Raw genomic sequence first — 15,761 nt, 5'->3', positions numbered from 1 at the left:
CTCAAAGTTAAACGACAGATTTATTAACACAAAAATTCAAATTGCATACATGTACTGTACTACAACATCTTTTAAGATAAACAATAAAGTTGATAAATAGCATATTATAAAACAAAAGCACATATTTTATGTAAAAAAAAACCCAGCTCCTTCCACACTCAAACCAGCTGAGCACTCACTCAGTTGACTTAGAGATGTGTGCGTGCCTGCTGCACTGTGTGTATGCTGTGACATCACTGCCACACATACAAACCCATGCTCTTCATTTTTCTTATTACATAATTTTATATGATATTTTCTTTATTTCTAAGCCACACTAGAGTATTGTAATGATTTTTTCACAACTAATATAGTTTCGATTACATGTAACAATGGAAACATGATATCTCACAGGCCACCTCATCTCCAGCTTTTCCCACTTTCACAGCAAGTTGAGCTAAACCGAATTTTGATTGTCCTCAACTACCATGAGAGAATGGAGCGCCTGAACTTGCCTAGCTTATACAGGTTATACCTCTCTAGTCTGGCAACCTCGGGATCTGACTGGTGCTGGACCATGGAAATTCACCCTTTTCCTGCATAGATAGTGACTTGTGCTTATGCTTGGAAGCACTAGTACCACTTTCTCTGCATCATGGTCTCTTTGAAGACATATTGAAGGGTTAAATATCATATAGTAGCTTCTCAAATTTCGCGAGTTTTTAATTCTTAACGTATTTTATTGGAACACAAAAAAATAAATAAATAAAAATTTTGACGGCGGAAACTTGAATTTCGACGGGTTTGAATGGCCCGCCAACGCGCAGACGACGTGCATAATCGTGTAAACAGCGTCATTCCTCTTATGTACAAAAGATTCATTATTGTTCATGACTGAATGTCTTTTTTATTGAATTAATGTTACGTGTGCAAATTGAGCAATACAATTCATTAATAATATGTAGAATATTAAAACACATGAGGAAATGACACAGCATTGTTTTCGTTGATTACAAAACCAGTGACTGACTGGTTCTACATATAAAACTGAAGAAAATAAGACCTTGGTTGTAGCTGTAGTAAAATTAATATGGTTTTTTTAAGTAATGTTATTTAATGTTAATAAATGGAACAATAGAAGAAGCTAACGATAATGGTAAAGAAAAAAGAGAGATCGCGTATGTAAGTGCGCACACGTGAAAACATATCGTCATTACTTTACATAAGAATATGAAAGCAACACTTATTTACTGTTCATATATATTTTAATTAATGTTTCTGAATTTGCTTTTATTGAATTAATGTTTGTGTGTGCAAAATTAACAATTCAATTTGTTAATAATACGTGGAATATTAGAGGAGACGAGACGGCTGCCGGCATTGTTTATGTTACAGCTTACAAAACCAGTGACTGATTGGTTCTACATATAAAACTGAAGAAAATAAGACCCTGAGTTTAGCTGTAGTAAAATGAATGTAAAAAAATTAATATGGTTGTTTGAAGTACCTGTAATGTTATTTAATGTTAATAAATGGAACAATATAAGTAGCTAACCATTAATGGTAAAAAAAAAAGTGAGACTGCGCGCATGTAAGTGCGCACATGTGAAAACATATCTCATTACTCTACATAAGAATATGAAAGCAACACTTATTTACTGCTCATATATATTGAAGGGTTAAATGTTGTCCTCTGTATAGACAAGCAGACAGAGAGAGAGAGCAGCCAGATGTAAACAAACCTTAATTTCCCGTGGCTTTGTTTTTTTTTTTTAAGGAGATTAGCCCACCTGTGCATAAGTCACTGACCCACATTGGGGCCTGAGGGGCAAAAATTTAATACTCCTGTAATAATAATAATTCAGATAAAAAAGAAAAAGAAAAAAAAAAAAGAAAGCTGCCTATCTACCTATTGGACAAACTAAAATCGTTCCGGACCACGGGAGTTTCTGGACCACAGAATGCCGGACTAGAGAGGTACAACCTGTACTACAGACGGGTAAGGGGTGACCTAATTGAGGTGTAGTATAAGCATCTCAAGGGGTACTACTCAGTCGAGTGTTCTTACTTGGAGCTGGCAGACGCTCGCCTAACAAGGGGTCACAGCTCAAGACTGAAGAAGCCGCAAGTCCAGAAAACTGTGAGGGCAAACTTTTTCGGAGTGAGAGTTGTGAACTCTTGGAACATTCTACCAGATCACACTCACTGCTGCAATACCTAGCATCTGTGTGCACTTTTTCAAGTAACACTGTGTTCTTGCATACGTGAGAAAGTCTCTGGGCATATTTGTTAGCCTGTGATGTGGGCAGCAAACTTGGGGAGGGACTGGATGGATGTAGTGGTGGTAGGGTTAGTAAACAAAGCATTTTGGAGGGACAGAGGTTGCTGATACAGGCTAATGTGTCTTGAGAGGTTACCATGTGCCATATTTTAAATATATTAATCCTTCTGGACCATTTCAGATGCTGTGGGAAATTTAAAAAGTCAAATTCATTGATCTACGTAATGGACTGCTCAGAGATGGTCACTCACGTACATGGATCTAGGAATATGACAAGTAAAGGGTTAACTAAAAAACTTTTGTTTCACAACACCTGAGCAGACTCATGCACATATTGCAGGTAGATGAACATATACTGTAGAAGGAATAGTAGTCTTCATAATATAATGATGACTAAGTCTACCATACAGTAATTCTATATGTTGAAATGGTTCTACATGCAATGTCTTTTATTTCACACATCTTTCTCGGTTCACACATTACCTCTCTGAGTTCCTTCCTCTTTTCCTCTAGCTTTTCATTCTGGGGGGCCAGTTCATGGTTGGCAGCCTCCAAAGCTTGTTTCTTGGGGGCTATATATAAGATACATATGCATGAATAAGTAAATTAATGGATAAGTACATTTTAAAATGTCTCAACATTTATTTCCTTTACTTTTTGTGAGTTTATAATAGGTTTCAGGGTTAAAGTGGAAGAACAGTCATTTCTAAATGTGACAGTAGGTAGTGTGACTTACACAGTTATTACTGTGTGTGTCATTCTCAAGGCGTCCATATTCAACAGCACTGTTCCAGCAACCAAGATTTTCAACTGTTATTTTACATTTTCATTGGGTGAAGGAAAATATACTGGTATAACAAGAAAATTTTCCAAGATGTAATCCGTCCTGAATAACCATGCACACTCTTGAGTGCAAGCATCAGGTAGCTACATGTTAGTACAGTACTGAGACAGTAGTAATGTTGATAATTTTTTACAGCATTTTATTTGTTCAATAGTATGAGTTTATTCATATCGGTCTGTCTGTCTCGACACCACTCTGATAGCCTCTGTCTTGGTCATACTTAATGGCAAAGATGAATTACCTAATGAATACCATATCACGGAAATAATGTTTGAACTTACTTGTTGCGGACGTGAGTGATAATCTTTGTGGGAATGTTTTCTTTGTCATAGTGCAGCAGGTTCTGGAGGAACTTCATATCCCCCAACAGCTTCTGAGATGGTGCCCAATAGTCCTCAATCATTTTTCCTGAGCCATTAGGGTCTGGCTTCCTCTCTGGCTTGAGGTCCAGCATTACACACACAGCTTCCATTACCTGACATAAAGCATAGTATTGAACTGTATAGTGCAGCATTGTTATTTTGGGTATTTTTACAGCTCTAGTAAAACATGAACACAAACATTGCATTAGAGAACTGGGTGATGAGAAACTTTACTGACCTGGGTGATGAAAAACATGAGATGGATGATGAGAAACACTGCATTACTGAGCTGGGTTAAGTTGTGTTAGGTCAGGTCATCTTAAGTTAGACTATGCTATCTTAAGTTACGTTATGCTAGGTTTGGTTAAAGTTATGTTAGGTTAGGTTAGGATAAAAATTACACAGAAGTCTATGAAGATGACACATGGCTTCACTCTGCCTTGTTGATGGTATTTCTCATCACCCACTAGAACTAATGTAGTGTTTCTCATCACCCACTAGAACTGTTTCTCATCACCCACTAGAATTGAAGTAGTGTTTCTTATCACCCACTAGAAATATGTTTCTCATCACACACTAGAATTGATGTTATGTTTCTCATAACCCACTAGAATTGAGGCGCTCAGCATTAGAGGGGGGTGAAGTGACACTCTGGCCAAAATGCGTTTTTTGATGGATATCACTATTTTCACCCGTTGGATGTAACGCTCTAGCTAGAATAGAAATATGGTAGAAAGTCCTTCAAAATTAGGCGTGATTTTGCCTCAGGCCTGGAGCTACGTATCTGGCTGTGCGCTCAGTCAAAGAAGGTGGCAACTTCCCGTTCAGAGCGAGAGGAGCGCGAGCCAATGACAGCGCGCCTCCCTCGGACCATACCCCTGAGGTAGCCAATCACAATGGATTTCCCCTTGCTATGTCACAGCTCCTCGGCCAATCCGCGCGCCCAGATGCTGCCTCCTTGTTAGTTTTGGTGCATTGTATAGCATAAGGAGGTTCAGTATACTTTCTATGGCTATTTTTGATAACTTTTCGGCGTAACAATGATGTTGTTCATCCACGGGTGTGTAAAATGCTGTGCAATATCTGCCCGATATTGGAGCAAGAGTTGAGTGAGGCCAGGCCTTCTGGTATAGGTTCAGGAGCACATTATTCCTGAACGTGTGTTTAGTGATGACAGTGCTCACGTGGACATCCTAGGAATGCTTGGTGATAGTGATAGTGATTTTGGTATACAGGTAGTTCTGCTATAACGCGATAGTAGTGTTCTTGTAAAACATCGTGTTATAGAAATTCGTGTAATAGAAATAACAGGGCTTATGGAGAACTTTTACTTTTTACTTTTATCCTCTTCGCCACTGATCGGCTTGTTAGCCGCTTGGGCGATCGGTCACGTCTCTTTTCCTTTATATTCTTCACCAAAAGGTCGGCTCGCTAGCCGCCCGGGCGATCGGTCACGTCTCTGTCACGCACTGTTGGCAAATACTGGGCATGCACCGGCTCCTGAATGTACCTGAACCCGCTCCAGTGTTGGTCAAGTCTTCTTTTGAAAGAGCTCACACTCGGTGCCGTCACAACACTTTCTGGTAGATTGTTCCAAGAGTTTACAACCCTCACTCCGAAAAAGTTTGCCCTCACGGTTTTCCGGACTTGCGGCTTCTTCAATCTTGAGCTGTGACCCCTTGTGGGGCGAGCGTCCGCCAGCTCCAAGTAAGGACATTCAACTGAGTAGTGCCCCCTGAGATGCTTATAAACCTCAACTAGGTCCCCCCTTGCCCGTCTGTAGTATAAGCTAGGCAAGTTCAGGCGCTCCAATCTCGCAGGGTAGCTGAGATGCCGAAGTGCAGGCACCAGCTTGGTGGCCCTCCTTTGAACATTTTCAACCAACTGACAGTCCCTAGCATATCTCGGGGACCAGATGGGGTGACAGTACTCCAGATGGGGAAGCACTTCACTCCTGAAGATCGTCACGAGGGACGGACCGTCTAGATATCTGAACGACCTTCTTATAAGACCCAATAATTTATTTGCCTGATTTACCTTCTTCTCACAATGGCCCGAGAACTTCAGCTCATTGTCAACATACACACCTAGGTCCTTCTCACACACAGTCTCAACTAGTACATTTTCTTCATCCCGTTGGGACATATGGTACGCCTCCTTACCGTTGGTACGCCCCAGGTGCATCCTCTTACACTTCGTGACATTGAATCTCAGCAGCCATTCCTTCGACCATTCCTGGAGCCCACAGAGGTCCTTCTGCAGCTCTTCACAGTCCGCTTGGTTCTTAATTTCCCGAAATAACTTGGCGTCATCGGCAAACATTTGTATGGAGGAGTGTACAACGTCAGGCATATCATTTATGAAACAAACAAACAACAGCGGGCCCAATACACTACCCTGCGGTACCCCACTTGTTACAGGTACAGATGACGATTTCGTGCCATTAATCACCACACATTGCTTGCGGTCATGTAGAAAGTCTTCTATCCACGCTAGGACATTTTCCCGAATTCCGTACCCTTCCAGTTTGATTTTCAGCCTTTCGTGGGGTACACTGTCGAAAGCCTTGGCAAAATCTAGGTAAATATTGTCGATATTACCACCCCGTTCTAGAATATGGGTCCAAATATCCAATACCTTGAGCAATTGTGTCAAGCAAGAGCGCCCCGGCATAAAACCGTGTTGGCAATCTTTTACAAGGTTGTTTCGTAGTAGATGTTCCATCGCTGCATCTCTGATAATACTCTCAAGTACTTTACATATTATGCTGGTCAGGCTCACCGGTCTATAGTTGTTCGTGGAGTGCCTATCGCCCTTCTTGAAGATAGGACTCACATAAGCCACTTTCCGTTCACTGGGGACCATTTGTTCATCCAGGCATTTACAAAACAGAATCTTCAGGGGCTCTGCAAGCTCGTTGCACAGCTCCCTTAGCACTCTAGGATGCACCATGTCAGGTCCAGGACTCTTATGGACCTTTAGCCTGGACAGTTTATTTCTAATACCCTCTTCTGTGAACACAATGTGGGTCAGTGCTGTGTCGAACCGTCTGTCCTCAAACGCAGGAAGGTTAGTTGCATCCTCTCTTGTGAACACTGAGGAAAAAAGCTGTTCAATGCCTCAGCTTTATCCTGGTCAGAATCTGCGTAACTACCATCTTCAAGCCTCAGGTCTGATACTCCTACTCGCGTTTTCAATTTCGACTTTGCATAGCGGTAAAACGCCTTTGCGTTTGACTTGACCTCGCGTGCAACCAGCCTTTGGAACTCCTTTTCAGCCCTCCTACACTCCATCTTTGCTTGGTTTCTGGCTCTTGCATACATCCTCCTGTCTTGCTCATCGTTTGACCCAACCCACGTCTTGAATTTCTGGGTTTTCTTCTTAATTTTGTCGACCGCTGCATGGTTCATGTGTAGGGATCCCCTCGTATTCCTAGAAGCACTGGGTTTGGTCTTGGGTATATATTTATCGATCAAATGGGTCATTTTACTAGTTATGATATTCAGCGTAGTGTCTGCGTTCTTGTACCTTAATAAGTCAGGCCAGTTGATACCCCTCATCTCTTCCCTCATCCCATTGTAATTTCCCTTGTAATATTTGCACCTTGGCCTGGCCTTATCTTGAACTAAGTAACAGTTAAATCTGAATGACAACACTGTATGGTGACTGGTGCCAACTGGGGCAAGGTGTTCCAGTTTGGCCACCATACCCTCCTCGTTTGTTATGATGAGGTCAAGTGGCTTGGGTGTTTGCTCCCCTCTGTAATGTGTCGGGTCTCTCACATGTTGGAACAGAAAATTATCTCTCAGAGTTTCTACAAAAAGAGTAGCAGGATTATTCAAGTCATTCAGGGTTGACTCGTTTCTCCAGTCGATGTCGCCATAGTTAAAGTCCCCCATGATAAGGAGGTGGCTGGGGTTGAGCATCGCCGCATTGTTTATTAAGGTTCTTAAGTTCCTTTGATTTAGTGGGCCACAGTTCGGGGATCTGTAGATACACCCGACGATAAGTAAGTCCCCTCCCTTTAATTTAATTTTACACCACTTGGACTCTTCAAAAACATCCTCTCCCTGTACCCTCGCCTGGCTGGCTCTAAGGTCTTGCCTAGCGTAGATAACCACACCCCTCCTGCAGGATTCTTGAGTTAGGTTCATAAATGAGTCATATCCAGGAATACTGAACTCACATTCCTCTGGGTCGATTCTCCTGTTCTTGTACAACAGTTCTGCAACTCCTACAATATCTGGTTGGTGTACTCTTAGTAGTGTTTCAAACTCCTCCCTCTTATCAAGGAACGTGTCAGTATTAGTGTACATGACATTCAAGCCAGAATTTGTTCTCGGTAACATCTCTGCTCTTAGTAATAAACCCGCTCCACCCACATTCTCAGAAGCTGCAGCATTTGCTAAGTACACTGTATTTTGCAGGGTGTGGTTAAAAATGTCATTGTTTACACGGCGCTCGTTCCCTCCTGTCCGGTAGGCTGAGCTGGTGCCGCCTCCCGGGTGGGGGGTTGAGTGGGTGGAGGGTGCACTGCTGCCCCCTGGCCCTGTGTCGGCACACTTGTTTCCACTACCCTCCCCCTGAGTATAACCCATGTGCACCTGTCCCCGTTCCTCCTCGACTCCTCCCTCTTCTGCTTCAAGTCCAGCAGATTACTCCAAATCGAAAAAAAATTTCGTAGTTAGCCTAACACAAAGGATAGCACAGTCTAAATAAATGTTACATTCATATCTAATAATGAAATCATACAGTAAATGTTACACTTTACCTTGAAAAAATATGAATATAACTTGATGGGGGAGAAGGTTGATGTTGATGTTGAGGAGTCATGAAACATCAAGCTTTTCTTCAAGTGTTATAGCCTTTCTTTTACGATCACCACCGGAAATGCGATCACCAGAGTGCTTCCCAGAGATATTCTTCTTTTCCATAGTCACAAAATTGGAGAAACAGTAATCAGAGTTCACTGAGGACACTTCAAAAACTTCACAGCGTTTCAAACAGTGTGTGGAGTAAACAGAGCGCGCGGGTCTAAAACGTTATGTATTTTGTTTTTCTCTTATTTAAAATTTTACATTTTACATATACTGTACAGGTATACTGTATACATAAATATTACATAAATTATTTCTGCAATTCTTCACAAACAAAACACATAAATCAATTGAACATGTGATGTCGAACGTGAACTGTAAACACTGCATAACCCCGCGCCAAGCCACAATGTACAGTACACTTTAAACGCTACTTATTTTGTTTTTCTCTCTTATTTAAATTTTTACAATTTACATATATATATATATATATATATATATATATATATATATATATATATATACAAGTAAATCACTGTGGGTGCTCGTGATCCAGGTATATGCTGATATACACCTTGTTTTGTACTCCTCCTTAGACTGTTGTAGTGGAATTCTCCCCTACAAACGCTGTTTGTCGCTGCCTAGCCGACCCCACCAATTCCCCAGTGTATGCCTCGTGGTCTAGGTCAACCAGCGCCGCCATACACCACGGAGCGGGGGTCAACTGCTAAGCCACGCCTACCCCCGCTATTTAAGACCTGACCTCGTGGTGATCTGTCTCTCCTTCTACCTACAGCCGCAGCCAGCAACACCTCCTCCTCCGCCGCTGCCTGGCGGCCTTCCCTCGCTCCTCCGCCTGCCTGGCGGTCCTCTCTCCCGCTGGCGAGCATGGCGACCCACAAGCTGTCCTTCTCTGAGCGTCCTCACCAACCAGCTCTCTCTACATCACACTTGTAACCATGCTGCCTTCCCAGCAACAAGCTGCATTGTACATCCAATACAACATGTATATAGAGAGCACATTGTGAGTTTCCTTTCTCCATCCCATCCTGAGTGTGAACCAAACAATCTCATACCCCACAAATGGTGACCCCCGGAGATTCGCACTCACACAGGATGGAGGAGAAACTGATCACGCTCCCAGTCTTCAAGCAACATGGAAGACTGGCTTATCCACCCAGAAGCAGCTCTCATCGGCTCTACAACTACTGTCTCTACACCACAGGTTAGACACCCTAGAGCAGCACTGTTTCTCCTAGCAGACACCAGCTCCTTTTCCTGCCCCCAAGCACCACGTCCTACCGACCCCAGCACACCCGTCCTGCCTCAGACGCCGACCCCGGCCCAGCAGTAACCCCTGCCGCCCCTGATGCGGCCTCTGTTCCTGAGTGCGGACCCACACACCCCTCTTTTCTCCCTCAGGTACTCCCTGCTAATGTCCTGCACCCTGCTGCTGTCGTGGACCCAGCTGCTGTCACGAGCCCTCATCCGCTTCTGCTGACGCGGCCCCTGCTCCTGACCCAGGCCCACACACCCCAGCAGGCGCATCTGACGACTCTGTACCTGCCGTGAGGGAAGCACAACATTCATCGCCTCCACACACCCTTTTCTCCCTCTCTTCTCCCACAGATAGTGTGTATCTAGACAGTTGTATCCAGCGACAGGCTCATCCACGCCATCGCCGTTGTCTCACATGAGGCATGCACCGCCCGTTCTGCCTCACATGTGCTAAGCAACCCTGCAGACAACAAGTCTCCTACACCGCCTGGAGGGAAGGGGGAGTATTGTAGTGGAATTCTCCCCTACAAACGCTGTTTGTCGCTGCCTAGCCGACCCCACCAATTCCCCAGTGTATGCCTCGTGGTCTAGGTCAACCAGCGCCGCCATACATCACGGAGCGGGGGTCAACTGCTAAGCCACGCCTACCCCCGCTATTTAAGACCAGACCTCGTGGTGATCTGCCTCTTTCTACCTACAGCCGCAGCCAGCAACACCTCCTCCTCCGCCGCTGCCTGGCGGCCCTTCGCTCCTCCGCCTGCCTGGCGGTCCTCTCTCCCGCTGGCGAGCACGGCGACCCACAAGCTGTCCTTCTCTGAGCGTCCTCACCAACCAGCTCTCTCTACATCACGCTTGTAACCATGCTGCCTTCCCAGCACCAAGCTGCATTGTACATCCAATACAACATGTATATAGAAGCACATTGTGAGTTTCCTTTCTCCATCCCATCCTGAGTGTAGACAAACAATCTCACTTACACTGCGTATTTAGTTTTTCTTTTATTTAAATTTTTACAATTTACATATATATATATATATACCTGTATAAGTAAATTGTAATTTACATATTATTCATATTATGCTAGAGCGCCCACAAAACATAAGAAACGTTTGAGTCCCCCAGTAGAGATGTCCGTTCTCTATCCACTTCAGGATGTCTTAGTCCTCCGTTTTCTTTTTGTGTACTCGCTCAGGGACTCAAGTATTTCTGTATATGACACAGGATGATAAAGGAATTTGAATTTATTTGTTTATTTATTTATATATAATATACTGTAATATATTATATATACTGCAAGTATTTTCTTTAATTTATATACGTGTTTCGCGACAAAGGGAGGCTACATTTATGGTGATCGTTAAGGACCAAACTCCGAATCCATGATGTGACTTCTGTTCATTATTTATATCCTAAATTTACCACTGTAGGTAGTTTCAAGAATTAATGCAGTCATTTACTGAATATTCTTTGCAAAAAAATAAATTTTAAATGAATTATTTATAAGAGATAAGTATTATGATCAGTAAATATACAGATATGCATTACTGACCACCTCCGAACACAAGGGCGGCTAAAAATAGCCACAGGCGGTCACAGTCAAGGTCACTTTCCCTTTCTTGTCACTGGCAAATGGGGGTGGGGGGGGATGATAATAGCAGCTGTGTTTATTACGGTATGTTAGACTGGTTTATAATACATTTTTATTATTTTAATATACCGGTAATCTTCATTTTAATCCAGCTTCCCAAACGTAAGTTTCAGTATAAAATAATTAGTGGTACTGTAGGACCTTGTGAGTGGTTTACTGTATACATAAATATTACATAAATTATTTCTGCAATTCTTCACAAACAAAACACATAAATCAATTGAATATGTGATGTCGAACGTGAACTGTAAACACTGTGTGTGATGTAGAGAGAGCGCGGGTGTAAAACGCTATGTAAATTGATTTTCTCTTTTATGTAAAATTTTACAATTTACTTATAATATATAGGTATACTGTATACACAAATATTACATACATTATTTCTGCAATTGTTCACAAACAAAACACATAACTCAATTGAACATGTGATGTCGAACGTGAACTGAAGCCACAACAACCGTTCAAGTGGAATCGCGTTAGAGCAAACTAGTTCGCGTTTTACAAATATCGTTCCTCAATTCATAAATCGCGTTCGAGCAAATTCGCGTTGTCAAAACACGCGTTATAGCAGAACTCACTGTACTCATCATACAAAAAGTGACTGCTATGCATCACAAGACCTTTTTGCAGACTATGTTCCGGTACAGAGTTACGTGACATGCACTGACAGCAATAATGATGATGAAAGTGAAGATGAAAATGATGAAAGTGAGTCTAATGGTAACAGAGTGACACTAATGTATCACAACAAGAACATACAGACTGTGAGGAGGTAGAAATGGACAGTGACGAGGCATGCATTGACCTTGATAGTGATGAAAGTGTGCCTGAACCAACGAATGCGAATGAAAGTGAGCCCATAACTCAATCTTATAATGAAACTAAACTGTTGCCGGCATCAAAAATCAATGATCTAGTTCATGAAGAATCTGTGTGGCGATTTTTAGAGAGGGCAGAAAAAGACTTTGATCAGTACATGATTGATTATGAAGAGGCCATTTAAGTTAAACGCACTCCTCAGGATTTACGTAACTTCAAGTTACTACGATATTCAGGGATAATAAAACGAAGGAACTAAACAAAGTAAGATTGTAATACTATTATCAGAATACTCTCTTAACCAAAGAATATGCAAACTTTCTAAGCCTTTGTATTCGTCTGTTAATTACGTTGGGGGGGGGTTCATGGTAGGGGGTGGGATGAGTGTAGTGGTGTTTCCTCATTATTACACACTATTAAACTTAACAATATTATAAATCTTTGGCTAATAATAGGGACGGAAAGATAAATACTAATAGGCAAATGAGTTTTTATTATTATTTTTGGGGGGGGGGGGTGGTAAAACGAGTGCTGTTTTTGGTTATCATTAACTTGTTTTACAGTATTAACCCACAAATATTAATAAAAAAAAATTGCAGAAAAATGCGATTATTGTTGGTTTGAAGATCAAACAACTCTACATCACGGGTTATTTTCATTCAACTCGCAATAAATTAATAACTATTCACTGTACTAATTTCCAGTTGTCACAGTTCGCTAGGAGAGGGATTAAGCTGCACGATAAAAAAAAGAACCCTCTAGCTTAAAAAAAAAGTTATGGTTGTTTGAACCTTGAAAACTTTCAACGTGTTTTTCTCAGCTTTTTGAATTTGGAGCTTCACCCCCTTCTAATGCAGAGTGCGTCAACTGATGTAGTATTTCTCAAAAAGTTTCACTAATGATTAGAAATACAAAAAACAACACAGGGACAAAACTTTTCATATATCTTTAGGAGGGTGTGAGGATCACAGGGTGTGTTAGGAGCACAAAGTGACTTAAGGTCAACAGCTAGAGGATATTAAGGCAAAGTGAAGGTTTGGGGACAGTAGAGTCAGAGTGGAAGATTAGGTAAAACAACAGTGGAGACTTAGGTAGAGTCAGAGTGGAGGTTAAGGTGAGCACTCTTCATAACCAATGTCATCATTTGGTAGGTTATACTCACCAGCTTGACTCCTGAGGGCGGGTTCTTCATGGCCTTGACGACGCGTATGTCATCTTGTTTGAGGGTGTTGAGGGCGTCTGTGGCAGCATTGAGAGCTGGTACTGCCTTGGCGAGCTCCTTTTCACAGTCGTCTTTTATGGCCTGTGCATCGGCAAACTTCTTATTGGCCACCGCCTCGTCTGCCGCCACCAACTGAGAACAAATTTGTTATCAATAACCAAGAAATGAGATATGTTATCACTTTCATCTTTTTTTTTTTACCAAGAGAGGCAGGGTTAACATTAGAAGGGAACATAAAACACGAACACAAAAACAGCAATAACTAGCAAGGTGTTCATGATAGTAACAAGAACCTTGCCAATGACAATATTTTACATCAAGATCACAAAACACTGACTGAATTGTGACTACAACATTGGTTTCATTGTGGTATCTTCAACAACCTTCCATGTTTCACTTATGTTTGTTCTTCTGGGTTTGGGGAATTATACTTGTGTTTGTATCTATGAACAAAATATATAAAAGAATGGGAAGGGTAGCTTCGATGAAACCTGGCAGGCTAAAAGGTTATTTACCTCAGAGAAAATAAATAAATTTGGGCAAGTAAAGCTAAAGAATAGACTGGTGAACTCTAGTGAAACAGTCTTTTTTTTTTTATCCTCTTCACCACTGATTGGCTCGTTAGGTGCTTGGGCGATCGGTCACGTCTCTGTTACTTTTCCTTTTCTTTTATCCTCTTCACCAAATGATCGTCAAGGGTTGAGTGTAGGCAAAGGAAAAGGTAATTGAAAGCTGGGGTAAATATATTCAAAGCCATGGTCACAGTCACATTCCACTGTATGTGTCTGTTGTCTACACAACTCTTTATTAGAGTTAATGAAACTTGGGACTATAGGTTGCTGTTGATTAAGAGAAATCTAGTCTAATTTTGGAGAAAGCAGGTCAAGGTCACACTTACAGTTCACAGTCAAAGACAATATATTTCACATCTGTTAAATTTGCTAGGTAGATTGAATGATCAATAACCACATAAATTTTTTATGTATTTTAGTGCATGAAATATAAAGGGCTCTTTGAACTTGATTTCTTATATATTTTCTCTTAATTTAAAGAAGTTAGTTGTCTAAACCAACCAATCTATCTAATTTCATTAAAAACAATTAACTCGCTTCGACATATTTTCTACACAACCAAACTCACACATGTAGTGTAGTTATGGCACCTGGTTGAGTATTATCTGTAGTACATTTCTGCACTTCAACATACACACTGTACCATCTATTACAGAGTTAGAGATACATCTTTTTGTTATAGAATTATTAATAGTATTAACAGGTAAGTTTGACAAGTGAAAGATAACAGCTTCACACCTCTTGTTTCCTCTCCACTTGGATGGTGTCTTGTTCGATCTTGATCATAAGTGCCTCCGTGTTGGCAGAGGTCTCCACTAGGCAGGGCTGCAGCAGCTTTAGCTCTTCTTGCAGTTCAGTGATCAACAGCTTGGCCTCTTTCAGTTTCTCCAGACCTGTCACATACCTTCAGAGATGAAATGGTTAATGTTTTTGGCACTAAGAATGCATATTCATACATTTAAAATAACTTGGGCACAATATTATTGATTTTCACAAGTAAAATAAAAACAAAATCGAAGTTGGGTCGGGGAATTCTCATCGACTAAAATTCATCAATAGATGTACAGTATAACATTACTAAAGCTGGTGATGAGCTTCCTGAGCTTTACCTGTCCCGTAGTGTGAGGATCTCTGAGCGCTTCTTAAGGAGGAGCTGCTTGAAGGTGAACACGAGCTCCAGGTAGGAGGTGGGTGTCACAATGTCACATAGTACCTCCGCCGCAGCTGCTCATAGAACCTGTAGGAGCACTCATCAAGGTCTCATGTATGTCTGGTTAATTAAGGTATTGGAGGGCTACCAACGTCTCATGTACAGTATGTCTTATGGTTTTAATGAGGTCTTGGAAGCCCACCAGGTTCTCATGGGTTAATTAATGTCTTGAACCCCTGGGCTTCAAGTCAAGTCATATGGTGTGCATCTTTAGAGCTTCAGGTCACCTCATATGAAATTTTGACATTTAGTGGGCCTATTTGAATATAAAATGCACTAAACTAACTCAGAATAATGGGATAAACTCTCCTGTCTCATGTGGTGACATGCGAACTTCACATGCTACCACCCACAATGCCTTAGTACCAATCGCGTCTCAAGATGCAGAGGTCACGTCGATCACACTTGCCCAATCCCAGCACCTCCATTCCCAGCTCCCAAGCATGCCAGATAAGTGGTCCTATGCCTGTGCAGTACTATTATTTTCTACATGATCATCATTGGCCAGTCAGAAGTTAAAACACAAACAATCAAACATGGATGTTTTATTGAAGAGAGTTTTCTGACTGGTAAACTGTATTTACATAATTAAAAACAAATTTCTAGTATAAAAAGACAGACATCAGTCTATAGATTGCTCAGGTTTGCCTACTTGAGAAACAACTGGATAAATGCTAAAATGAAATCCACACGAAGCAGTCTTTGACCCTTGGTAGTTAAACTGAAAAT

The 15,761-nt window shown here is 41.6% G+C and overlaps 1 protein-coding gene across 2 annotated transcripts; it reads right to left on the bottom strand.

Moving 5' to 3' along the window:
* Positions 1-3,360: 3,360 nt before the first annotated feature.
* LOC121858927 (dynein axonemal heavy chain 3-like) lies at positions 3,361-15,535 on the bottom strand. 2 transcript variants are annotated; one of them, XM_042356699.1, is made up of 4 exons: positions 14,932-15,535; positions 14,561-14,715; positions 13,191-13,382; positions 3,361-3,579 (listed from the first exon to the last, which is right to left on the bottom strand). In XM_042356699.1, the coding sequence occupies exons 2-4, from the start codon at positions 14,606-14,608 to the stop codon at positions 3,382-3,384; spliced, it is 438 nt and encodes a 145-aa protein (XP_042212633.1). In that variant the 5' UTR covers positions 14,609-14,715; positions 14,932-15,535; the 3' UTR covers positions 3,361-3,381. The 2 variants fall into 2 exon arrangements, with proteins under 2 accessions (XP_042212633.1, XP_042211879.1); XM_042355945.1 differs by having other exon boundaries at positions 14,561-14,726; positions 14,932-15,534.
* Between the last annotated feature and the right edge of the window lie 226 nt (positions 15,536-15,761).

Source organism: Homarus americanus, unplaced genomic scaffold (assembly GCF_018991925.1).
Source record: "Homarus americanus isolate GMGI-L3 unplaced genomic scaffold, GMGI_Hamer_2.0 scaffold59186, whole genome shotgun sequence".
Classification (NCBI taxonomy): Eukaryota; Metazoa; Arthropoda; class Malacostraca; order Decapoda; family Nephropidae; genus Homarus; species Homarus americanus.
This window is presented reverse-complemented; position numbering and strand designations above follow the sequence as displayed.

Coding starts and splice junctions, on each gene's coding strand:
- LOC121858927 (XM_042356699.1), bottom strand. CDS start 14,608: ATGATCAAGATCGAACAAGACACCATCCAAGTGGAGAGGAAACAAGAG. Junction 13,383..14,560: donor AAGTGGAGAGGAAACAAGAG/GTGTGAAGCTGT, acceptor ATTTGTTCTCAG/TTGGTGGCGGCAGACGAGGC. Junction 3,580..13,190: donor CGCCCTCAGGAGTCAAGCTG/GTGAGTATAACC, acceptor GCTTTATGTCAG/GTAATGGAAGCTGTGTGTGT.